Source organism: Poromitra crassiceps (assembly GCF_964638095.1).
Source record: "Poromitra crassiceps genome assembly, chromosome: 4".
NCBI classification, from domain to species: Eukaryota; Metazoa; Chordata; class Actinopteri; order Beryciformes; family Melamphaidae; genus Poromitra; species Poromitra crassiceps.
The window spans coordinates 58,393,332-58,418,636 of NC_139626.1; the positions used below are offsets into that span (position 1 = coordinate 58,393,332).

Genomic DNA, 25,305 nt, shown 5'->3' on the forward strand with positions numbered 1-25,305 from the left:
TGACTCTACAGACCTATAGTATGGCTCTACCAAATAACAGGCTGGTTAGCTCAGATGGTAGAGAACCAGACTTACAATTTAACGATCTTGGGGTTCAGGGTTCGAATCTCACCTGGAGGGAGTGTTTATTTGATAAGGATATCTTTCACTTTATATTAGGGTGCGAAAAGAGTAACTAATGGACAGGTAATGATTCAGTATTCATAAACTACTGAGTATGATGCACCACTTTACAATAGGGTACACAAAAAGATTAACTAATGATTAACTAATACATTCACGCACTGACATTGTGGAATCATTAAGTAATGATTAACTACTCTATTCACGAGCTGACATTTAGTAATCATTAGGTAATGATTAACTTCTCTACTCAGGAAATTAGATACTAATCATTAACTAATGACTACCTACTCATTAACTATGATTAACTAGTGATTGACTAATGCCAAATTTTTCATTAGCTACTCATTAACTGGCTATTAGTTAATGGTTAGTTTACTAGTAACTACTATAGTATGTGTGTACGTTATTGTAAAGTGTTACCGCTCGTCAAGCTGGGACATCACTGATGAATAAAAGAGAAGAGGATAGCACTCAGAGTTAAAAGTTTAACTGCTATCCTCTTCTCTTTTATTCTTGACATTCATTGTAGGATTTAGCACCCAGTTATTAGTTGAGTTGAGTTAAGCGCGTTTTTTGATTTGATTTTTTTTACATCACTGATGAATGACATCACTGAAGATGTCACAACTTTACATCTTATGACATCACTGATGACATCATCAGTGATTTATGATATCACTGATGACATCATCAGTGGGACAAAAATTAAAACAGAGAACAGAGCACAACTTTGTATCTTATGACATCACTGATGACATCATCAGTGATTTATGACATCACTGATGGAACAAAAATTGAAACAGAGAACAGAGGCCACATTGCCAAATTTATATCCACCTTATTTTTGAATGCCCCACTGTAAAAAAGAATCGTGGGTACAAGGTCCGGTTTAACGTGACTCATTGTTGCCGCTTGCCATTTCCTTTGTTATACTCTGGCTGCAGACCCGAATTATAAACCGGAAGCTGTTGTCCGTTATAAAAGTTATAAATATAGTCACGTTATAAACAACTAACCAACGCTGGAGGTCCGTATGGAAACTCGAAATGTGTGTTACTCGAAATGGTTAAAAGTTAAATCAATTTGGTGGCGTTTTACTGCCATGTAACATAGCTAGCTAGCCGCTAACATTAGCCACAGTTAGTAGCCGACTACCCACAATGCATTACGTTATCAGCAAGAATGGCTCTGCTGTAAAAGGGTAAAATCCTCATAGACGTTTTTTTTGTTGGGGGCTGGGGGGTTATCTAAATTGGTTACACCGGAAATAGAACCCATAGTTAACGTAAGGCAAAATGGCCGCCAAAAATAAGGTGGATACAGTATAGTAATACTAGGGATCTCGCCCGCTGCGCGGCCTCGCCCGTCCTGCAGCTCGCCAAGCTGGCCCTGCCACATCACTTATGACATCAGTCACCAGTGGGATTTATGACATCACTGATGATGTCACAGTGGGATTTACAGGGGATTTATGACATCACTGGTATTTATGACATCACTGATGATGTCACAGTGGGATTTACAGGGGATTTATGACATCGCTGGTATTTATGACATCACTGATGATGTCACAGTGGGATTTATGACATCACGGATGATGTCACAGTGGGATTTATGACATCACGGATGATGTCACAGTGGGATTTATGACATCACAGTGGGACAATCACAGTTGGACAAAGAAACAAAGAAACAAACAGACAGAGCCCCAGCTCCAATTTATATACTGATGATGATGATGATGATGATATATATAAAATACCGGTAGATAGATTATATAGATAGATGTAACATCAAAACAGATCCATATCAGACACTGAACAATGCGATGCTTTTATGGCTATTTAATAATGATGATACTGCTACTAATAGTGTATTCTGGTGTATTCTCGTATCTTCTTCTTCCCATAGCCTACATGTAAAGGTTCAGCCGGCCTCAGCATGACTTGTGCAGCATGGAGGCTGGCTGATGTGAGCTGCTTCACCAGTTCACATTTTCAGGGTGGGGTTTCAGCAGCTGCGTCAAGCTAGAGGAATTATACAGTAATGGAAATACAGGAAGTCCTTATATTTTTTTAATAGTAAAAGCGTAAATTTAGAGTCTGTAGCATAGCTGTGTAGAATGGGGGGGCAGGGCAGAAAACTATCAGATGAGTATCAACTGCACCAAAGATGGATCTGACTATCCTACTAACAGATCATCTTTTTGGTCCCGCCCCCCTCAAAACAGCGCACAATTCATGTTTTTTGTTTTTTTTGCAACAGAATTCATAACCTTGTTTTAAAGACACATAAGACATGTTTTAAACAGTTACAAATTCCATATAGCCTAATGGGACGTTTTAAAAGGTTTATTATTCAGTAACCTCTTTTGTCGACTACAATTGGAAACCAACATTTATGTCCACATATTTACTGTTTTCTATTACAATACCGCCATAGGAGTGGAATCTCCCTCTCTCCCTCTCCCTCTCTCTCTCTCTCTCTCTCAATTTCAATTCAATTAAAAAAGGCTTTATATTATTGGATAGGTTGTCATTGCCAAAGCAAGTGTGAAACAAAACAAAAATGTTCTCTCTCTGTCTCTCATGTCAAGTCCCGGCTTTTATTGTTTTTAAATGTTTTATTGTTCTTATTCCTTTTATCTTCTTCTCTCTCTCTTCTCTCCTTTTCATCTCTATCACATATCCTGTATTGTGTTGCATTTTTGCATGTGCTATATAAATAAAGATGACTTGACTCTCTCTCAGAGACAATGACAATGAGAGAGAGAGAGAGAGGGGGGGGGGGAGAGAGAGAGAGAGAGAGAGAGAGAGAGAGAGAGAGAGAGAGAGAGAGAGAGAGAGAGAGAGAGAGAGAGAGAGAGAGAGAGAGAGAGAGAGAGAGAGATGATGATTTTTATTTTGAAAGTACTGACCGGAAGCGGCATGTTTCATTCGGTCTATCTTGACACTAGGCGTCCTCCCTCCCAGGCAGCAGACAGACAGACGTTCGGCTCCGCTCGGGAGAAGCAGCCCAGACCGTCTGGAGAAGCAGTTCACATTTGACTTCTTTCTAGAAAGCGGGCTGTATGATTAAGCTACAATCTTCAATGAGTAAGCATATCCCAGTAAGTCACGCACAGTGTGTTTTCGCTCTTATTTTCTGTCCGTTTGCTTTCCTCTGTGCTGTGTGTTGGAACGTGAATGTGCTGCTCACACCCCGGGGCCTCCACGTCTCTGTGTGTGTGTGTTGTGTGTCTGTCTGTCTGTCTGTCTGTGTGTGTGTGTGTGTGTGTTTGTGTGTCTCTCTCTCTGTGTGTGTGTGTGTGTGTGTGTGTGTGTGTGTGTGTGTGTGTGTGTGTGTGTGTGTGTGTGTGTGTGTGTGTGTGTGTGTGTGTGTGTGTGTGTGTGTGTGTGTGTGTGTGTGTGTGTGTGTGAAATCTCGGCCTTTCTCCTCTTGTGATTCCTGAGACGTCTTGTTGGACCTTCCAGTTCACATGTATTTTGCACAATGCTTGATTGCAGTTGTTTTGGAGCGATCGCACGTTAAATGTGAGCCAGTGTGTAACGGAAGTGTAACAAAAGTAACGGCCTTTGTGCATGGTGATGTCGGCTCTCTGTCGGATCATGCGCAGCGTATTCCTATTCCTATTCGACATGTCTGCGGGATCAAATCGAGGCATTTTTGTTTTGAAATGTGTCCAGTTCATAAGAGACGGGTTCTGTGTGCCTGCTGACAGAGACTGTCCGCCGTCTGCTTTGACGAGGCGTTCTATTTGTCGCCCATCAGCAAAGTGTTAGTTTGCCAGGCTCATCATGGCCCTGACACTTTCTATAGGCCTCTCTAGTCTATATATATATATATATATATATATATATATATATATATATATATATATATGATGGCGCCCCCGGGCTTCCTCACACAAAGGACACTTTCCAAACGCCTTCATGTCATGAACTGTATCTCTTTAAAACACACACATTTTTACACGTCTCTGTGTCTTACGGTCTTTTATTGTTTGATCTCTTTGTAGGTCATTTGACGTCTCCTTTTTTTTTTTTTATTACGCACATTTTTATTTTTATTTTTTATTTTTATTTCACGGTATCTTTTGTTTTATTTGAGAACGTAACGTTGTTTTTCAACCGGAAAATATCGGGTGAACAAAGCACACTTGAATAGCTCAAGGCAGTGTTTGGAGGATAAGCGGAGAAAAGAAAATGGCCCAGTATGGGATTGCCTGAAGGTGTTAACAACACCCGTCTTATGGGTGTAAAGGGCAGAATATTAGGCTGAACATGCCGGGGAATCCAGCAGTGTAGGCCTTACAGTGTGTGGAAACTGACCTTCTATGGACACTGACTGGATGTTTCCCCCTGAGAAAAATGATTTGATGTTTTGATATTTTGTAGGATATTTTGCATCCAAACGCCCTGACTGTATCATGACTGCATACATCTTTATTATGGGTGGCAGCAGTGGGGAATCAAACCCCTAACCCCCCCTGCCAGTGGCAATGCCTTGCTCTACCTGTTGAGCTGACGAACCAGAGACACCAGTGACGTGAAATTCAAATTCGTAGCTTCTCAAATATGTATTTGTATCGTGTCATTTAGCCTTTTGGCAGGAATCTTGTGCCAAGACCCGTGCTAAAAGGCTGGAAACCGACGCAAAGATCGTTTCATTTCACATTGGGAATCAAACCCCCAACCCTGGCTGTGTAGTTGGTGCTGCCTTGCTCTACCTGTCACATGACCAGCTTCACTCCAGGTCAAGGCCGTTGCGCAATACGTCATCCGACACAACTTTATAGTCCGAAATCTTAAAGAAATGCCGGTGCTACAAAACATGTCAACACACATTTTGGCATCAAAGTACGCTGGTTACACGGCGTTTTTGACCGCGTCTTCCTGTCTGTCTTGTCTCCTCTGTCTCCCGCAGCAGTTCCGTGGTGTTCTGGGTCACACATTTATGGAGTTTCTGAAGGGCAGTGGGGACTACTGCCAGGCTCAGCACGCTGCCGCCTATGCAGACGAGTGAACAGCCTGACGCCCCCCCCCCCCCCCACGCACTTGAGCCGCAGGAGGGACCTGGCCGCAGGACGCCCCCCCCCACAACCAGCCACAACTCGGCCTGGATGGGGTAACTCCACCCGCTGCACACTGCCCTCGTCGGCTTCCGCCTGGCCCCAATCGAGGTGGACCCAACCTTGTTTCTCCCCCCCCCCCCCCTCCCCCTTTTTTTGTTTTGGTTTATCCCGAAGGAGAGGGGTTTGAGTTGGTTTTGGTTTTGGTTTTGGTTCGCCCTTTTTCGGCCGCCAACTTCTCCGACTTTCCCCGTTGCCGACCTCGTAAGAAGACCGGAGGATTTGGTTTCTGGAAGCTCGTTTGACTTTTTTTTTTGGTTTGGCGTTCCCTCCCCGGCGCTCCACTAAGTGTTTACATTAGTGTTTTTACTCTGTGGAAGACACCTCCCCCCCACCCTCGCCCACACCGCCCCTCGCCCCCCCCCCACCCCCACCCCCGTTCGTCACGATGGCTCGTATGAACAGACCGGCGCCCGTGGAGATCACCTACAAAAACATGAGGTTCCTCATTACCCACAATCCCACCAACGCCACCCTCAATAAGTTCATCGAGGTGAGCCTCATTGTGATTGGTTCCACAGTCGGATGCATGTCTAATTCAATATTATCATTACGGCTGTGCAATCAAATCGACACGGCAATATATCACGATATTCTTTCCCGTAATACTGTATCGATATTTCAGAAAAATATCCTGATATATCGCCATATTGATCTTTTTTGCACAGCCGTCTGTTCAGCGACACAATAAGAATACTTTTTATTTCAGTGCGTTCAGTAAGACACTCAACACAAGGAGTTTTGACTCAATTTGTTATCAATATAAAGTGATGTACATATTATTACACTACCTGGGTGGCGAGTTGTATTTTCAGCTCTATTTTTTTATTTTGAGTAGAGTGTTGCAATATATCGCAATATGTAGTGTATCGTGATACAATCGTATCGTGACCCATGTATCGCGATACGTATCGTATCGTGAGGTCCTTGCCAATACCCAGCCCTAATGATCATATATCGTCTTTAAATATGACATACAGGGTCATGTGATGAAAAGGTATAATATCGTGCTAACCAATTCCATTGTATACCTGAATGTAGGGCTGGACGATAATTCCATGTTTTCAGTTTTCAGTGGAATCATATTGTGATGATATGAACATATTTCAATATCGCGACACATTTCTGCTGTCTGAATTGATGATGACAAGCAAATTGTACTTAAAAGTGGGGTACGTAGGAATGCTATTTGAGAATTTCAGTTTTGTTTGACATCACACCTAACATTACCATTCAGCTCAATGAGATGAACATGAATTTGATTATTTAACATGGCTTTGCTTGAAACCATATCGTCATATATATTGATATCGAGAAAAAACCTTATGATTATTATAATGATTTTGACCATATTTGCCCAGCCCTACATTGATGATACCAGGCATATATAAACTCTTAGATGTCTCAGTTGTTGCGTTATATAGTGTTGTTTTGTTCATCACACTTGCATTACCATACAGTTCATTGATGGTATATTTAGCACGGGATGAGAAGAAGATATGTGTATTGATTAGGGCTGCACGATATGAGGAAAAGCTGCGATGTGCGATAACACTGTTCAATATTGCGATGACGATATGACCTGCGATGAATAAAAAAATGCTATCCACCTTATTTTTGAATGCCCCACTGTAAAAAATAATTGTGCGTACAAGGTCCGGTTTAACGTGACTCATTGTTGCAGCTTGCCATTTCCTAATGTATTCTACTTTATTTGAAAAGATGGCCACCTACACTCAGTCCCTTGTACCCTGGCTGAATTGAACATAACTTGGCCAATAAGTATGTAACATACCAAATAAAACAACCCGTAATATCTTAATTTTATGTAGAATGCAGAGGACATGTAACTGTTAAGTTAAACTCGCGTTCAAGGAATATTGTATTTACTGCGCTGCTCTAAAATAACGTTAGTGGCGCGAGGCTCAGAGAGCCTGTTCGTCCTAGAAGCCACTCGCTTTGCACCAGAAGACAATCGATTTGGGGGTGGAACACGCCAGGATTGGCCAACGCCAACGCCAGTGCCCAGAACTGTCGAATCAAATCATCGACAGAGATGCTATGGCCCGCCTCCCAGTATTCTCAGTGTGCGGAGATAGATAGAACGTTAGAAATATAGCCAACCACGTTATAAACAACTAACCAATGCTGATGGGTCCGTATGGAAACGGTTGTGCCCGAAATGGTTAAAAGTTATATCAATTTGGTCATTCAGTGGCGTTTTACTGCCATGTAACATAACTAACTAGCGGCTAATATTAGCCACGATTACCCATGAATCAATGCACTGCGCTCTTAAAGGGATATTTATCGACGAGATTTTTGCCAAGCTGGACCTGATTAGTGATTTGCTCCGTTCGCCCAGACGGGTGTCAAGCTGTCAGCAACAAGGCTGGGAGGATCACACCGCAAGAAGCACCCATCAACTAGATCAGGCAAAAATGGCCGCCAAAAATAAGGTGGATAAACAAAAATATTAATGGGTAGGGGGTGCTCCGATCCGGCTAAGCCACGATCCGATCCGATTCCGATTCCTGGGGTCACGATCCGATTCCAGAATCGATTCTCGATTCCAACGATTCTCGATTCCAGAATCTAGAATCGATTCTCAATGATGTAGTTTTATATTGCAATAACGCACAAAGGCAAATCTAAGACAAAAAATGTCAAATGTATTCATGCTGAACTTCAAATTCAACTTCTGAAGTATTACAGTGAGGGCCTAAATTCATTTTGCAATATGAGTGTGTTAATTTAAGCATACGTGTCAGTAAGTGGCACGGGATTCTCAAAGCCTGTGTTGAGGGTCATACGAACGAAAATGCACTCTTGAAGCTAAAAAAAAAATCCCAAACCAACAAGTTAATTATTTACATTTTTACTTCAATGTAGAACAGTCATTTCTTACACATGAGATTACTTTTAGCCTTTTAGTCATAACGATTATTCAAAGATATTCCATATTCCAGACTGAAATGTTATAACAGAAGTGGAGTATTGGCCAGAATGACATGAACATTTGGACACTTATTCAGCGGGGTATCTTGCATGTTGCCTTCAGGTGCACTGTAAAAAAAAAAAAAAAAAAGGCGATAACACGTGACTTTTGCGATGTGTTCATCGCGCGTTTTCATATCGCGATGACGATGAAAATACGATTTAATCGTGCAGCCCTAGTATTGCTATGGAAACGCGTTGCTTCATGGAGTTGTATGTATTTAGGTTGTTTCTGAAGTAGCCGTCCCTGGTTCCTTCTTTGAGGGAACAGTCAAGTTGATCTTTTCTAACGGTGTGTGCAGGAGCTGAAGAAGTATGGAGTAAGCACGGTGGTGAGAGTGTGCGAGGCCACCTACGACGCCAGTCTGGTGGGGAAAGAGGGGATCCGGGTGCTGGTAAGCTGGTGGAAGACGACCCCGATCTGATGACACAATGTGCCTCTGTGTCATGTCTGTGTTTGAAGAAGTGTGCGCGTACACAGTGCTGCTGCTGCTGAGGCAGTCATATTGCATGTGTAGACTAAGTGTTGGTGTTTTGTAGAGCCAGACCGATATATCGGTCGGCCGATATTGGCTGATCACCTATATATATATATATATATATTAGAGATGGGAATAGATTAATTTTTTTAATCTAGATTAATCTAGATTAATCCTGGTCATTAATCTAGATTAATCTAGATTAAAATGGGTCATTTGAAGTCTGTCGAAGCCATTCAAAATATGTGTGTGCAACATAAATAATGACTAGAAGTAAGTCCTTGTGAACAGGTTTCTGTTTATTCGGTTGTTCACGCCCCCCCACAGCAGCCAGGATGGGGGAGGCAGACATAAATGTCCGCGCTTACATACCTGTTCCATTCTAAAGTGATAATCCTCATGGCCTGCTCAATATAAGTGGACCCTGCTACCAGACAACTTTGAGAATAATAATATATATATAATAATAATAATACAGTGGAGCTGCTCAGTGGCCAGCAGATCAGACTGTGGTTGTACTGGACAGCTTCCAGGTATGAATGTGTGTGAATGTGAACAGGGCGCTCCTGAAAAAGAGAGCATTGCTCTCAGTGAGACTCCCCCTGTATAAATAAAGGTAAAAAAAAAAAAATAGATTAACGGTGATAATTTTTTTATCGCGCGTTAAGAGTCTCGCGTTAACGCAGCCGTTAATGGCGTTAACGATCCCATCTCTAATATATATATATATATATATATATATATATATATATATCTGTGTGTATATATATATATATATATATATATATATACACAGATATATATATATATATATATATATATATATATATCTGTGTGTATATATATATCTGTGTGTGTGTGTGTATATATATATATATAGATATATATATATATATATCTATATATATATATATATATATCTGTGTGTATACAGTATATATATATATATATATTAAGTTATGCCAGCATGTTGTGTATATCTGATCCTTTTTCTTAACGGAAGTTATATATATTTGTTCTATTTGTATTTCTAGTTATTTATAATGATTAAATTCCCCGTGAAGTTTAGTTTCAGTGCACTGATATCATTTTGGACAATAACGTTTATTGCTAAACGGTAAAATATCGTGCCTACATTACATATCTCAAGTCACGTGAAGTCATTATGTCAAGTGTTTGATATTTGAGGGATCATTGCAAAAAAAAATATATATATAATGTGTAAATATAAGAATATCGGCCGATATATCGACATCGGATTTTTTTTTACTCCCTAATATCGGTATCGGCCCCAAGGATCCAGTATCGGTCGGGCTCTGGTGTTTTGCCTGATCTCTTGCTTTCCCGAAAGTTTGATCAACGAATCAAAAGTTGTTGATGCTGAAAAGCCATCTTGGATTTTGTACCTTTCTATCGTCGCCAACGTAGCCATTTTGTTTCACACCACTGGGTGACTTTCATGATTTAAAATGACGAGCAAGCTTTTCACAAGACCAACGTTAAAGCATTTGGTGATGAATCTGTCCAGCTGATACCAGTGCACGTACCTTGGCGCTACTTCTTAGCTCGCTTTCACGTAGAAGCGGGTTTAGTCCGCTTTAAACCGCGACAGGCTTCGTTTCCTCGGATAGTGCGCTTCGTTTGGGATGGTGTGAAAGCGCAAACGAACTCTGTGGCGGAACAAACGAACGAACTCTGGCGCGCTTGAAAACGTGCGTCTCGGTTCGCTTCCAAGTGAACCCGGGCGCGGTTCGTTTTGTTGTGTGAAAGCCAAACGGACTAAACACAAGAGCGCCAGTGCATCTGATGCACTCACGCAGTGCATCATGAGTAGAAGACGGTAGAAGGGAGCAAAACAAACACTGCGGTGGGTGCGCACACGTGTACAGTACCTGCGCGCCGCGTCGTGACAGTACGTCGTCATAACAACATCACATTTCTCAACAGCTGGCCCCGGCTTGCCTATCTCCTTCGGTACGTAGGCTACTCTGATCTGCAGAATGAAATGTTCAAACGCTTGCTGTGTCATCTGCTGCTCGTATTGGGCACATTCTTGTTAAATAATTATTTGATAGTAACACCAATTGTAAAAGCAGAAATCCCAATATCGCAGGTGGTGTTGCTCCATGGTTTGTGTTTTGCGGATTCACTTGTGTTGTTCAGTCAGCCCTCAGCCAGGCAAGAAGCCTGCTGGAGAGAGGAGAGATTTCCCTTCTCTATTCTGTCCAATAGAGAGTGACTGTTTGGACCACCTGACATTGTTCAGAAAGTTTGGTGCTTGTGACAAATTGCTGTGTGAAAGAGAACCAGACCAAATGAAAATCACAACAATGTTGCAACTTCACCCCCCAGAATCGCACCGAGTTCACCAGCTTATATGTGAAAGAGACCTTAGTCTAATCCAGTGATTCTTCAACTTTTTCATATCTGGACCCTTACTTTAGTCCACATCAGGGCCACGGACGCCCATTTGATGACATTTTGTCGCTCTGACCTCAATCTGAGAATAGCGTTATTGCTAGATATGATTTAGTCCAGAATAAGTGTGTAATTAAAAGCAACTAAACGGAAAAAAGAATCAAGAAAAAGTCAAATGAAATAAGGATAATACACACAACAGGCTAAAACCCGCCCCTCCTCTCCAGCAGAGGGCTGGTAGGCGTCGCACTTCCTTTGTTTTGGTTTCCAAGGATCGGGGCCGATGATGTCATTTCCCCCCCCCCCCCCCCCTCCTCCTCCAGGATTGGCCATTCGACGATGGAGCTCCTCCCTCCAACCAGATAGTTGATGATTGGCTGAACCTCCTGAAGGTGAAGTTTAGAGAGGAGCCAGGCTGCTGCGTCGCTGTCCACTGTGTGGCGGGGCTGGGCAGGTGAGACACAACACAAAGCTCTTTTTAGAGATCATATAATAAAAGCAGGGTGTTGTCGATGCGTTTCGTATTTGTGGGGGTATGAAAAGACGGCTCGCTATATTTGTACATTATCTGCAGATCCATAAACCAAGGATCTGCAGGTCTTAAAGGAGAATTTCGGGGGGGTTTTTTTAACCTGGAGCCCTCTCCGTCCTCACATTAATTATTATCTGACGACTCACCCAGTGTTCTCCGCAGCGATTTGGACCGTCGTAGGCGTTGTTGTGATCTAAATAGCACTCCAAGCCAGTCCTTGAATGCGCTCCGTCGGGGCCACATGGCAGCGTGCTCTTCCTCCATGTAAATAGACAGTTTTCTTCCCGTGTTCTACCCATATCATCATTATATGACCCCTAAAGAAACATCAGACTGCTATTCACCCCCGGGCTATTTCCACTACTCTTTACAGGGATCTCATTTCCTCATTCGGGGTGAGTTTCACCAACTCTCGCCAAGTCCCGCGAGACTTTCCTGCCGGCTGGGCTGTGTACTGACTTGACGAGAGTTGGTGAAACTCACCCCGAATGAGGAAATGAGATCCCTGTAAAGAGTAGTGGAAATAGCCCGGGGGTGAATAGCAGTCTGATGTTTCTTTAGGGGTCATATAATGATGATATGGGTAGAACACGGGAAGAAAACTGTCTATTTACATGGAGGAAGAGCACGCTGCCATGTGGCCCCGACGGAGCGCATTCAAGGACTGGCTTGGAGTACTATTTCGATCACAACAACGCCTACGACGGTCCAAATCGCTGCGGAGAACACTGGGTGAGTCGTCGGATAATAATTAATGTGAGGAGAGGGCTCCAGGTAAAAAAAAAAACGAAATTCTCCTTTAAAGGAAGAAGAGATCTTAAATACACGCATTAGAAACCGTTCTATTTATATTATATATTTATTTGGTATACATTTGTTTTTTATTTTATTTTGTTTTTGTTTTTTCCCCCTGATTTTCTATCCCATTTTTATCCCCCGTTAGTGCTAATTTTATTTATCCTGGTTGCTGCTCCACCCTCTGCCGATCTGGGGAGAGCCGAAACTGGCTCCATGCTTCCTCCGAGACATGGGCAGTTAGCCAGCCGCTTCTTTTCACCTGACAGGGGAAGCTTCACCGGTAGCACATACAGTAGCACGTGGGAGGATCACGCTATTCCAACGAGTTCCCCTCCCTCCGAACAGGCGCCCCTAACGACCGGAGGAGGCACCACATCAGCAACCGGGATATAACGTTTATTTATTGACACATTATTTACATTAACTGATATTTAGTCAAGGCAGAATTGGAAGATATGGAAGATGATGTTGTAGTTTCACCAAAAGACGGGAATGGGAGCGGCTTTAGTGTCGGTTTTATTTTGGTTTTATTTGATTTGATTATAATTGCTTTAAAAATAAGTGGAGATGATGTCCCTGATATGTTTTATTATCCTACGTCTTTCATAGTTTCACAACGGTCATCAGCTGCGTTCAGTCAGAAATGGGCTGCTTTTACTTTAGCTCTTTTGTTTGTTTGTTTCTTTTTTAACTTTCAAACGGCCGTGAAGTTAAATTCCAGGAAGTATGAACGGTCTACTTTAACCACCGTCTGTGTTGAACCAGTCTACTTTAACCACCGTCTGTGTTGAACCAGTCTGCTTTAACCACCGTCTGTGTTGAACCAGTCTACTTTAACCACAGTCTGTGTTGAACCAGTCTACTTTAACCACAGTCTGTGTTGAACCAGTCTACTTTAACCACAGTCTGTGTTGAACCAGTCTATTTTAACCACAGTCTGTGTTGAACCAGTCTACTTTAACCACAGTCTGTGTTGAACCAGTCTACTTTAACCACCGTCTGTGTTGAACCAGTCTACTTTAACCACCGTCTGTGTTGAACCAGTGTACTTTAACCACCGTCTGTGTTGAACCAGTCTACCTTAACCACAGTCTGTGTTGAACCAGTCTACTTTAACCACCGTCTGTGTTGAACCAGTCTACTTTAACCACAGTCTGTGTTGAACCAGTCTATTTTAACCACAGTCTGTGTTGAACCAGTCTACCTTAACCACAGTCTGTGTTGAACCAGTCTACTTTAACCACAGTCTGTGTTGAACCAGTCTGCTTTAACCACAGTCTGTGTTGAACCAGTCTACTTTAACCACCGTCTGTGTTGAACCAGTCTACTTTAACCACCGTCTGTGTTGAACCAGTCTGCTTTAACCACCGTCTGTGTTGAACCAGTCTGCTTTAACCACCGTCTGTGTTGAACCAGTCTACTTTAACCACCGTCTGTGTTGAACCAGTCTACTTTAACCACAGTCTGTGCTGAACCAGTCTACTTTAACCACAGTCTGTGTTGAACCAGTCTACTTTAACCACCGTCTGTGTTGAACCAGTCTACTTTAACCACCGTCTGTGTTGAACCAGTCTACTTTAACCACAGTCTGTGTTGAACCAGTCTGCTTTAACCACCGTCTGTGTTGAACCAGTCTACTTTAACCACAGTCTGTGTTGAACCAGTCTACTTTAACCACAGTCTGTGTTGAACCAGTCTGTTTTAACCACAGTCTGTGTTGAACCAGTCTGCTTTAACCACAGTCTGTGTTGAACCAGTCTGTGTTGAACCAGTCTACTTTAACCACAGTATGTGTTGAACCAGTCTGTTTTAACCACAGTCTGTGTTGAACCAGTCTGCTTTAACCACCGTCTGTGTTGAACCAGTCTACTTTAACCACAGTCTGTGCTGAACCAGTCTGCTTTAACCACAGTCTGTGTTGAACCAGTCTACTTTAACCACAGTCTGTGTTGAACCAGTCTGCTTTAACCACAGTCTGTGTTGAACCAGTCTGCTTTAACCACAGTCTGTGTTGAACCAGTCTACTTTAACCACCGTCTGTGTTGAACCAGTCTGCTTTAACCACCGTCTGTGTTGAACCGGTCTGTTTTAACCACAGTCTGTGTTGAACCAGTCTGCTTTAACCACAGTCTGTGTTGAACCAGTCTACTTTAACCACAGTCTGTGTTGAACCAGTCTGCTTTAACCACAGTCTGTGTTGAACCAGTCTGTTTTAACCACAGTCTGTGTTGAACCAGTCTGTTTTAACCCAGGGTATCCGCGAGGTCTTGAAAAGTCTTAAAAGTTGGGAATTCAATTTAGGGAAAATCAAGACCCTTGAAAAGTATTGAATTTCAGTACTTTTTTCAGAAAAGTCTTAAGTAAATTTCGAATTCCCTCAGGAGAAGCTGTCACATGACGTGCGATTGTGGTCGCTTGACTCTTCTAAATAGGTATTTTTTTGACAGGTTATTTATTTGACAAATTATACCAAAAATTCTGTCGTCACTTTCATGGCATCTTCAACCACACAGACAGTGGTGCTGGATAAACAACTCTGGCGTTTTATTATATATATATGCACATTGCACAGCAGAATTTTGCAGAAAATGTAAACAGTGTTACTGCTAGCTTCATTCGTTCTTTTTTTATCAACACTTGAATGTTGGTCATTTTCATGAAAAAAAAAAAAAAAAAAATCGCACAAAAAGGTGAGAATTTTGCGTCTTTGAAAAGGCAGTCATTTTCAAGGATCCTGAACCGAATGCAATGTCTCTGAGGGCAGCTAGCTACTGTCCGTTGTTACACTGAAATCTGCAGGGCATGTGCATCAGCGCCCCCTGGCGGTTACACATTTAGCTGGTCACCGATTTGGGTGTAATGCCGGCATCTGAGAGGCTGTTGTGCTGTCATGGAGTCCGCGGTCTTGTGGACCAGTCGGCACCATCGCGTGGTTTAACATTGTCGACCTACCCTATGCAACATATGGGGGAAATCCTCTCTCCTCTCCTTCCAGTTTCTGGCGGAGCTTCTTCACTTGTTTCTGGACCCGGAAGTGCTGTACTATTACACAAAATGCGCAACAGCGCCCCCCCCCTACCGTATAACAGTGGAAACACGGATTGCCGGAAAATTCTGTCAATGGCGGGGGAAGCGTCGTCTCGTAAATGACGGAAAATCTCGTCAATTACAAGGAAAGAGTTAAGGAAAAGTGCATTATGAATACAAGCTTCCTCTTAACCTGTGTGCGTGTGTGTGTGTGTGTGTGTGTGTGTGTGTGTGTGTGTGTGTGTGCAGAGCTCCTGTCCTGGTGGCCCTGGCCATGATAGAATGTGGGATGAAGTATGAAGATGCGGTCCAGTTCATTCGACAGTAAGTTCTCTTCACACATCGGCAGACCTCAAACAGCTGAAACCTGCAACTCTGAGATCCGCCTGACCAAGGCTGCTCTGCTCAAACATGCCGTGTTTCCATAGCAACAGCAAACATGCCGTGTTTCCATAGCAACGGAGGATTTTGCTTCTTTTTTTTCCCCCTTTTGAAATGTGGGAGCATGTGGAAACATATTCACATCTGTGTTTGACGGAGATCGTCTATTGCGGCGATCCTCAAAGTCCGGACTCCGGTCCGCATCCGGACCGAGACGCCGTCCTATCCGGACCGAGCCCTATAACCTACAAATCATTGATAACTTACGTTTTCACGGACCGTTTCTATTTTAACCGGCGCATGCTTTTATAGTCTTTACGGTACTGCTGGTTTATCTGCCATGAAGCTCACAGACCAATGCACGCGCTGTGTAAATCATCACACGTGATGCTACTCGGCCGTTCAAATAAGCGAATGGTTTCTCTCTGTTGCTTCGTTCTCAGTGGTGCTGCGAGAGTGTGACACACGGACGGAGGCGAGGCGAGAGATAGTAATTTCACATGGTGTGCTCAAAAGAAACCACTCTTACACGTCCATTCATTGTTCTTACGGGCAGATCAAACCCCGTATGTCTCGTGTGAAGTGCGGTGCGATCCTGACCCGTCTATGGAAGCGCCACACATGAGCAAACACACACACACACACACCAGGGCACACTCACTGCCCAACGCCACAGCATGCGAGGTTTGCATTGCAATTGCATTGATCGACAGACAGACAGACAGACAGACAGACAGATAGATAGATAGATAGATAGATAGATAGGGAGCTCACTTCTCTCAAGAGAAAAGGTTGTTTGTCGGCTGAGAGTGTTAAATGTGAAATGGAGTGAAGAAAAAATGGAAACTTATTTCTCTTAAATTAAAGCACTTCATTTTAAGATGCACATTTTTCCAAAGCACTCTGTTGTATGTTCTTTTTAAATGCATTATTTTACTTGAAATGAGAAAAGAACATTTATTTATTGTAGTAGGCTAGTTATGTATAATTAATCCAGTTAAATATGAAAACTGTAAATAAGCATTGTTTATTTTGATTTAACAGTCAGTGGTTCACTACATACAGACATTGAACCATTAGGCTACTTCAATCATTGAGTTCAATGGCACTGAATCATAGCGCAAACTACGTTACAATGTTCCGGACCTTTGCTTGAGGAAATTCTTCTCTAATGCCAGGATCAGACTACACGATATTTTTTGTCGTTCACGATGTCACCATGTCAGACGAGGCCATCATACTGCCATAAATTCGTGACATGTCTTGGTCGGGAGACTGGCCACACTACAAGTGTATTCTCGCTTAACACCGACAGAGCATCGTATGCCACCGTCATCACGTCGTCTGCTGTCGTCAGCGAGTTCACAGGTCGTCGGGGAGGCGAACCTGTGAACGAAATCTCCCAGCATGCATTGAGGCCACTACATTGACAAGAAATAGCAACCAAATCAGCCTAAATAGGCTAAAGTGGTAGATAGAAATAATGTTTATGTTAGCACAACATGCAATTGTAAAACATTTCAATATTGGGCAAAATAAAACATTGAAATCCAAACACAACCCTATGTGAAACATGTATGTAATCCAGGTGCTATATATATCCCTTGCAGAATTAACGTTATTTGGATGAGTGACAGGCTCTGCTGTGATGCACTGTGATGTCCGCTCCAGCCTCCAACTTACTTCATGTGCACGCCCACTATTTTCTTGCCAGCTGCTGTGAGACGAGAAGGAAGAGAAACGAACATGCAGCCGACTCTGCTGAGCTCATGTTATTTGTAGTGACCAATGCCCATTGCCCAGGCGCTTAAACGCAAATTAAAACACCCTGGCCTTTTTATCTATTTTATTCTTTTGAGCGGAGCGGAGCGGTGAGTGCGAGCGGGTGAAATCTGTATCGAGCGGGGAGCGGTCTCCCCAGGACCTGATACCTGTCTTCCGGGGTGTCACACTAGGCGAAACCATGTCCAAAAGACTGACATGCCAGTCTTTTCGTCAGGGCGTCGTGAGGCGTCCTAGACGTCCCGACTGGTCCCGACGCTGGTCTTTGATTATGTCACACTACAAGAGGTGAAGACGGCCGATCGTCGTCCCCGACGGTCATATTCGGGCCCGACGCTGAAAATCTGTCGCGCACGACCAAATCGGTCTAAAATCGGGCTGAATTCGTGTAGTCTGAACCAGGCATAACTGGACCTGTTTGAATTTTAATTGAGTGCCCCTGGTCTATTGTAATGCAGTATATCTGTATCTGTACTGTATCTTAATTGTATTCTTAAAGTCACAGCAAAGGGCCGTTTTGGGAGCATCATGCTTCCTTGATGTGATGGCACCGCACACTGACTGAGATTCATTTGGCGAACAACGCGTTTGGCAATCACTTCAATCACTCACGTTCGCTCAATCTAATGCCATGAGCGCTCAGGTGTGTTACTTTCAAATTGTAATATACTACATATTACTAGCTACTTTCATTTGGAAGTAATAAGTACTTTACAATATTACTGTATGTGTAGAGTAACTCATTACTTATTACACTACTTTTGCATTACTTTCACCAAAACAACAGCAGCAGCAGAATGACGTTGCCGCCACGGAAAAAACATCCCGAAAAATAATTTCAACCGTCTTGAAGTCAGTGGAAACGGTCTAAAATTCTGAATGTTATACTTTTCCTTTGTTATTGTCATCTGTGGTGGCTATTCGCCTAAAAACACACAATTTGAATAGGAAATGATTGTATCTTTATTTAAATATGTGCTTTGATAAACAAAAATGTAACTTCTGTTACTTGACAAAGTAACTGGTATAATATTAGTAAAGTTTGAAGTCGATCCGACCAACAGTTCTCGAGATGCGCGAAGGACAGAGAGACAGACAGACAGACACTGCTGGCATTATAGTTAGGATGACAAATTTGCCAAAAGATAAACACGACAATTCTTTTTACATGTTTTCAACACTATTTCAACAAACATGGTGAAGTTACAGTTACATAAATATCAGTTAATTGATCTTATTTCAAAGTTATTAAAGATTTTCAAAAATAAGAGCAAAGACATTAGACACAAACATGACAAAGTTACTTTTTAAAGAGTTACAACAGTGAGAACATATTTTGAGGATTAGACTAATATACCATACAAGATGGAGGGGAAGAAGAAGGGTCCTAAACGCTCCCTCAACCACTAATCGTAGAGGGCTGAGTGTCAAGGGATAAGTTAGTGTCTCTCCCTAAGGCTCCAAATGACCTGTGGAGAGAGACACACACATTAATATGCATGTCCCTATATATATATATATATATTAGTGCTGTCAAAGTTAACGCGATAATAACGCGTTAACGCAAATTCCTTTTAACGCCACTATTTCTTTTTTACGCACGATTAACGCATGCACTTTCTGTGATGTTTGAGCCTTGGTCCGACCCGTAGTTTGGGAAATCAGGAAGCAGTAACGTTGATAGCAAGCAGAAAGAAACCTCCGTGAGCAGAAAAGGAGGAAGAGAATTGTTATAACGGCAAGTTCAGCTTAACATTGAGAAGATGTGCCGCATTTTGGGTGAGGGAGAGAAAGAGAGAGCGCGTCAGCGCGATCAGACCGTTGCAGAGAGAGAGAGACACACACAGAGACGGAGAGTGGGGGGGGGGGGGGGAGGGAGAGACTAGAGAGAGAGGCAGAGAAAGCGAGACAGACAGACAGACAGTGAGAAAGACGGGAGGTCGATCAGACCGAGAGAGAAAGCGAGAGGGGGAGAGAGAGCTGGCACACAGCTACTCCTGGATAGCAGGTTAATTTCACACAGAGCATCCTGAGAGATGTGTATTCACAGTAACTAGTAGCAATAATAACAATATACCAATGGCCAAATACTTACCCATACTAATGATAATAGCTACTACCCATATTAATACAACAGTGCGTCTTTGCACAAAGCTCCCATGTTTAAGGTACCTCAGTTTAAGGTAGATTTAGAACAGATACAAAATTGTGCGATTTTATATATATATATATATATTAGGGGTGTCAAAAATAATCGATTATAAGATGCATCGTGATGCGGACGTGCACGATTCTGCATGGATTCACAAATGTCAAAAATCGATTATTATTTATTTTATTTTATTTTTTATAATCAAATAAAATATAATGGAAGTACTTGCAGTTGTTTATTTTAATTATGGATCATAATACAATGCAATTCCGAATGCACTTTTATTTTAAAAGTAGCCACACAGCGAGAAAAAAAGTGAGAAAAAATAAATCATGTATTGTGGAAAAAAGTGATGCATCGATTTAAGATGCATCGAGATGCATCGATAATCGTAATCGAATCGAATCGTACCCCTCTGAATCGTAATCGAATCGTGAGGCCAGTGAAGATTCACAGCCCTAATATATATATATATATATAAATAAATATTGGAGCTGGGGCTCTGTTTGTTCTTACGTGTTTTTCTTAAAATATGACTTTGACAATTATGCTATGAGGCTAACGATATGAACAATAATAATAATAAAAAAAATCCTGACAGTGAGTACGGGTCATGAAAGAGTGAGCTTATAGACCACTTTTGTGTTTGCAAACGACGATTAGGTATTTTCGTGGGCGGGGCCGAACTGGTTGCAGAAAGTGAAGCGTACTCACTGTGGGGATGGTCCAAAGAGGCAGTGGCGGACATGGTCATACAGTATAGCCAGTGGGAAAGCTCAGTGTGTATACATGGTCATACAGTATAGCCAGTGGGAAAGCTCAGTGTGTATACATGGTCATACAGTATAGCCAGTGGGAAAGCTCAGTGTGTATACATGGTCATACAGTATAGCCAGTGGGAAAGCTCAGTGTGTATACGGCGGAGCCGCGCGCACAAGACATTCTTTTTCCTTATTCCGGGAATCTCTACAGCTCGGGCCCTATCTTGGTACAGGCGATATCCCCTATTTGCGCTTGCACACCTGTTTGCGTGCCTTAAGGATAGCAGTCCGCCTTGCGCAAGTGTCCAGGTGTTATGCCGATTTTTGCACCCCCGCCCGGCAGCAACTAAACGCATCCCCACCTCACGGGAGCATCCCCGGTTTTTTTATCCCATTTTTATCCCCCATTAGTGCTAATTTTAATTTATTTATCCTGGTTGCTGCTCCACCCTCTGCCGATCTGGGGAGAGCCGAAACTGGCTCCATGCTTCCTCCGAGACATGGGCAGTTAGCCAGCCGCTTCTTTTCACCCGACAGGGGAAGCGTCACCGGTAGGACATAGCACGTGGGAGGATCACGCTATTCCAACGAGTTCCCCTCCCTCCGAACAGGCGCCCCTAACGACCAGAGGAGGCACCACATCAGCAACCAGGATATTGCATGTTTTGGTGAAGGGGTTCCTATATGAAGGAAACCCCCGGGAGGCACGGGGAGAACATGCAAACTCCACACAGAAAGACCCTTTTGACGACCCCACCCGGGCGGTGGGCACTCGAGGACATGCGGACGGGCACGCATTCCTTCAGTGTTCACAGCGTCCCAGGTGGGAATTGAACCCAGGACCTTCGAGCTGTGAGGCGACAGTGCTTACCACTGCACCACCGCACCCCCTAGAAATGTAACCGTTTAAAAGTGATATAATTGTCTAGGTAGACGTGACCTCCCTGTTTTCTAAGTTAAAACAGCCCCGAAATATGGTGGGGATGCAATTCTCGGCGGGGATGCGGAAACGTTCACGGCACCTGCCGCAGGCGCAAATTAGAGCCGTGCCATCTCAGAGCGAGATGGAGAGAGCTTGTTGACAGATCGTCTGTGGTGCCAACGACCCTCCGGGTTATGAATAGGCTAATGTCCAAGTTTTCTCTTCCAAGATGTCCAAGATTTCCCTCTTTGCGATGTGATAAAAGTTTCTCAGTGAGTTATAGTTATAGTAGTCCGTGCGTAATGACATATCCAAAAGGAATTTTACTCTGCACTGCGCTGCGCTTCACAGATTATGGTGCGCTCAAGCGCAGCGGGGTATTTAGCGCCTAAGAGGTGCTTTTAAAAGCTCTTAGCGCAAAGTAATTGCGCGCTGCTGACGATAGCCTAATGCCATCTATCCCCACGTTTTTGCACCAAAACGCCCCGTTTGGCATGTGGCACGCCTATGTCCAGTGCAGTTATAACAGACATGCGCTGATGCACCCCCCCAAAAACACTAAATTACCGCTTTTCGCGACGGTAGGGCCCCTTCTCTCCTACTTGCAGAGAGTATTGAAGGCAAGAGTTGAATTGTGTTTGACAACAGCGCTGCCGCCATTTTGGCCTGAAAAAGAAGTTTCAATGGCCAATGGGACAACGCCCCAGAACGATGCGCCTGCGCTGAACCCGCTAGCGGTCACTTTTTCTGCAAGCAGTTCGGCTCCGCCCACAACATACGCAATCACCGTTTGCAAAAAACACATAAGAGGTCTCAAGTGACCGGGTCCCTAATGTGAAACCACCTTGAATGATTCCCTCTCATGTCTCCTCCTCCAGGAAGCGTCGAGGAGCCTTCAACAGCAAGCAGCTGTTCTACCTGGAGAAATATCGTCCAAAGATGCGCCTGCGCTTCAAAGATTCCAACGGCCATCGCAATAACTGCTGCATCCAGTAGAGCCAAGCCCGACCCACACACCAGAACAGTTCAATGTAATCGTCTTAGCTTATTACCTGGCAGGCTTGTTTTCTTAAGTCATTGTGTTGAAGTATTTCTTTTGGGAATCCATGCTCGGTAATTCCAAGTGTTCCCTACCCCTCTCCAGTTTCAAATTCAAGCGTCAAACAAACAAGAGTAAGTGTTGTGTGAACCGGAATCCACGGTGTTTTCATGTGCCCGCAGAATTGGAAAGAGTCGCGTTTGATCGCAAAGCGTCGAGATGTCGGATGTCTCCTTTTTGGCAAACGCATCCCGAAGATTCGGTTTGGCCAGTGCGTTTACATCGCCGGAGAACGTGCTAACAAAACGACTTTTCCGTTAACGTAAGAAATTATCTCCCCCCGTTAAATAAGTTATGCTGTTCCGTTTCAAGACTGACTTAGGAAAGAGGTATGCCTTCCTTCAAAATCAGATGGTTCATCCATAAATGCCTTACAATCGAAATGGAACAAAGGCAGTCTAGCATTTGGGAAAAGGTGTTTTGTTTTCTACTCGGAAACGAGGAAAAAAAATGTTGCCTTTGTCTTGTGCAGGAAGTCTTACACACACTTATGCCCTTTCAGTAACCATTTTTTTTAATATTAAAATGCTTAATTGTTGCAATATTTGTCAATTGAAAGTCTGGGAACTTTTTTCTTTCTTTCTCTCTATCAAACCTTTAGTTTACTAATTAACTGCCATGTCCAAAATGTGATTTTGTGTTTAGTTCTTTATCAGTTTATTTTTTATTTTGTTTTTAATTTCGTTGTTTTGCTTCAAACTGGACTTCCAACGTCTGCGATATTTTGTATGCCTTTTTATTTGATGTCCGTAACTTAAGACTTGGATACTTGATGATTTTATGTATTTGAAAATGTGTATTATTATTAGGTTGGCTATTTATACTATCAATGGATGTGTGTTTTAGTACCGTGAGCGACAAAATTGTACCTGTTCACCAACTTGTGAGAGTACATTAAAATGATACACTGAAAAAGAACAAATCGTCTGGAACTGGTTGTTCTCAATGCTACAGGCACGTTTTCTTTAAAAAATATTCCGGAAAAACAAAACTGAAACAATTGTGAGTATTTGTTTTAAGGATAGTGTGTCAATGTCCTTCGTTGGTCAAATAACACAAACCGGGTTCTTTATATTTTAGAGTAATCAAATACATCTGGTAGTGATATTTCTGGATACCTAGGATTTTGCCTATTGAAGTTAAAGTCGAACTGAATCTGTTCGTCACGTGCATAATGAGTCCGTTTCAGACTGAAAACATAGTTTGTCTAAGATGACAGTTTCAAAGGCGGGTCATAGTATCATGTTGATGATTTTATTTGACAATTCTGGGGACTGGATTGGGCTTTGGCCAATCCTGACGTGTTCCGCCTCCAAATCGAGTGGGATTCAGTGTGTTGTGGCGCTCCCCTCGGGAAGAGCGTTTTGACGGGAGGAGTGGATGTCAGCGACCCGCAGGCAGCCAGCTGCCTTCGTGTTGCCGAGCGGAGAGTGCAGCACGTTGGCCTGGAATCTCCGAAGTGCGACCCCTGACAACCAAGCTCTCGGATGCGCGCGCCATTATCGCTGCTGTAAATACGATATCCCTGGAATGCGCGTTTTAACGAGCCAGTTACATTTCTTTGCATTCTTAGAGATTATAGTTTTAGTTTTTTGTTCATGTTTCTAACAATTAGCCAAGTTAGTAGTTAGTTTATGGGATAGGAATTCTGCCAGATGACAGGCACTAGGCGCCATTTTCGACTTCATTTGGAAGAGAAAATTATCCTGAAATGAAGATTTGATTGACAGCTGCATGTCGTGATATGATTGGTTGAAATGGGGTAGAAATGTGATAGTACTAGGTGACGTCAGCAAACTGTACATTACTGTTATCAATGAAATCTTGAAAAATGAACTTTTGATGTGAAAAACTAAAGAAATTAGATTGTTGTGATTTTGTTTGCATACATTATTAAATAGGTGCACTGCATGCCCAGGTATTTGAACTAAAAGAAAAGAAAAGTCATTTTTGGGTTCAGCTCGACTTTAAGGTAATGATTGTTTCCCCCCTGCAGAATAGTTCAAATAAGCTTTCAAACTTACTTTTTTCAGTGGGATACGTTCACTGAATTCCTTGTCAATAATCACATTAGTTTGTATCTGCTTTGCAGGATTCAACGATGCTCAAACACACCTCTGTGTAAGACATCAGGGAAAACCTTTGCATAAAGTTTGAGCTTGTTTTGAAACTATAAGCAAAAGTGGAGTACACGTGAGAATGTTATGAAAGAATTTTATTCAAAATCTTCCCATGAGGATATTTCAACTGTTAAACATGATTTTAGTGGGTTAGGTTTAGGTTGTTGTGGATACATATGTGAGTATTACTGGTAAGAGCTGTGTTTTCTGGTCCATTCTGCCCCCTTGTGGTTGTACTTACATCTACAGCCTAGACTCGAGGCCCTAGAGCATTGGTTCCCAAACTGTGGTCTGCGGACCGCCAGAGGATTGATTTTTATTTATTTATTATTATTATTATTACAAAAAACAGTTTTTACATACACATTAACCCTGAGGATTAACCGGATTGGGCCGGTTTTCAGAAATATCGTGATATTTGAGAAATGTCCCAATTTTGAACATTTACTTTCAGAGACTGCAGCAGGCTCAGTTTTAAAGCCAGAGTAAAGTTTCAGGTAGCATATGAAACTAGAAGACCGAAGGAATCGATTTGTACCAGCCCTGCCATGCTAGTTTGTCAGGAAAGTAGCTCAATAAC

General features: G+C 42.7%; 1 protein-coding gene across 1 annotated transcript; it reads left to right on the forward strand.

The window, feature by feature from the left end:
* The first annotated feature begins 3,115 nt into the window (after window positions 1–3,115).
* On the forward strand, window positions 3,116–23,510 carry ptp4a1 (protein tyrosine phosphatase 4A1). The gene is made up of 6 exons (XM_083636167.1): window positions 3,116–3,235; window positions 5,053–5,750; window positions 8,557–8,649; window positions 11,475–11,605; window positions 15,758–15,832; window positions 22,385–23,510. Exons 2-6 carry the CDS (start codon window positions 5,646–5,648, stop codon window positions 22,500–22,502), a joined length of 522 nt encoding a protein of 173 aa, XP_083492293.1. The 5' UTR covers window positions 3,116–3,235; window positions 5,053–5,645; the 3' UTR covers window positions 22,503–23,510.
* Window positions 23,511–25,305: the final 1,795 nt, after the last annotated feature.

Excerpts from the sequence above, each read along its gene's own strand:
- ptp4a1 (XM_083636167.1), top strand. The coding sequence starts at position 5,646 with ATGGCTCGTATGAACAGACCGGCGCCCGTGGAGATCACCTACAAAAAC. Across the intron at positions 5,751-8,556 it reads CCCTCAATAAGTTCATCGAG|GAGCTGAAGAAGTATGGAGT; the intron begins GTGAGCCTCATT and ends CGGTGTGTGCAG. Across the intron at positions 8,650-11,474 it reads AAGAGGGGATCCGGGTGCTG|GATTGGCCATTCGACGATGG; the intron begins GTAAGCTGGTGG and ends CTCCTCCTCCAG.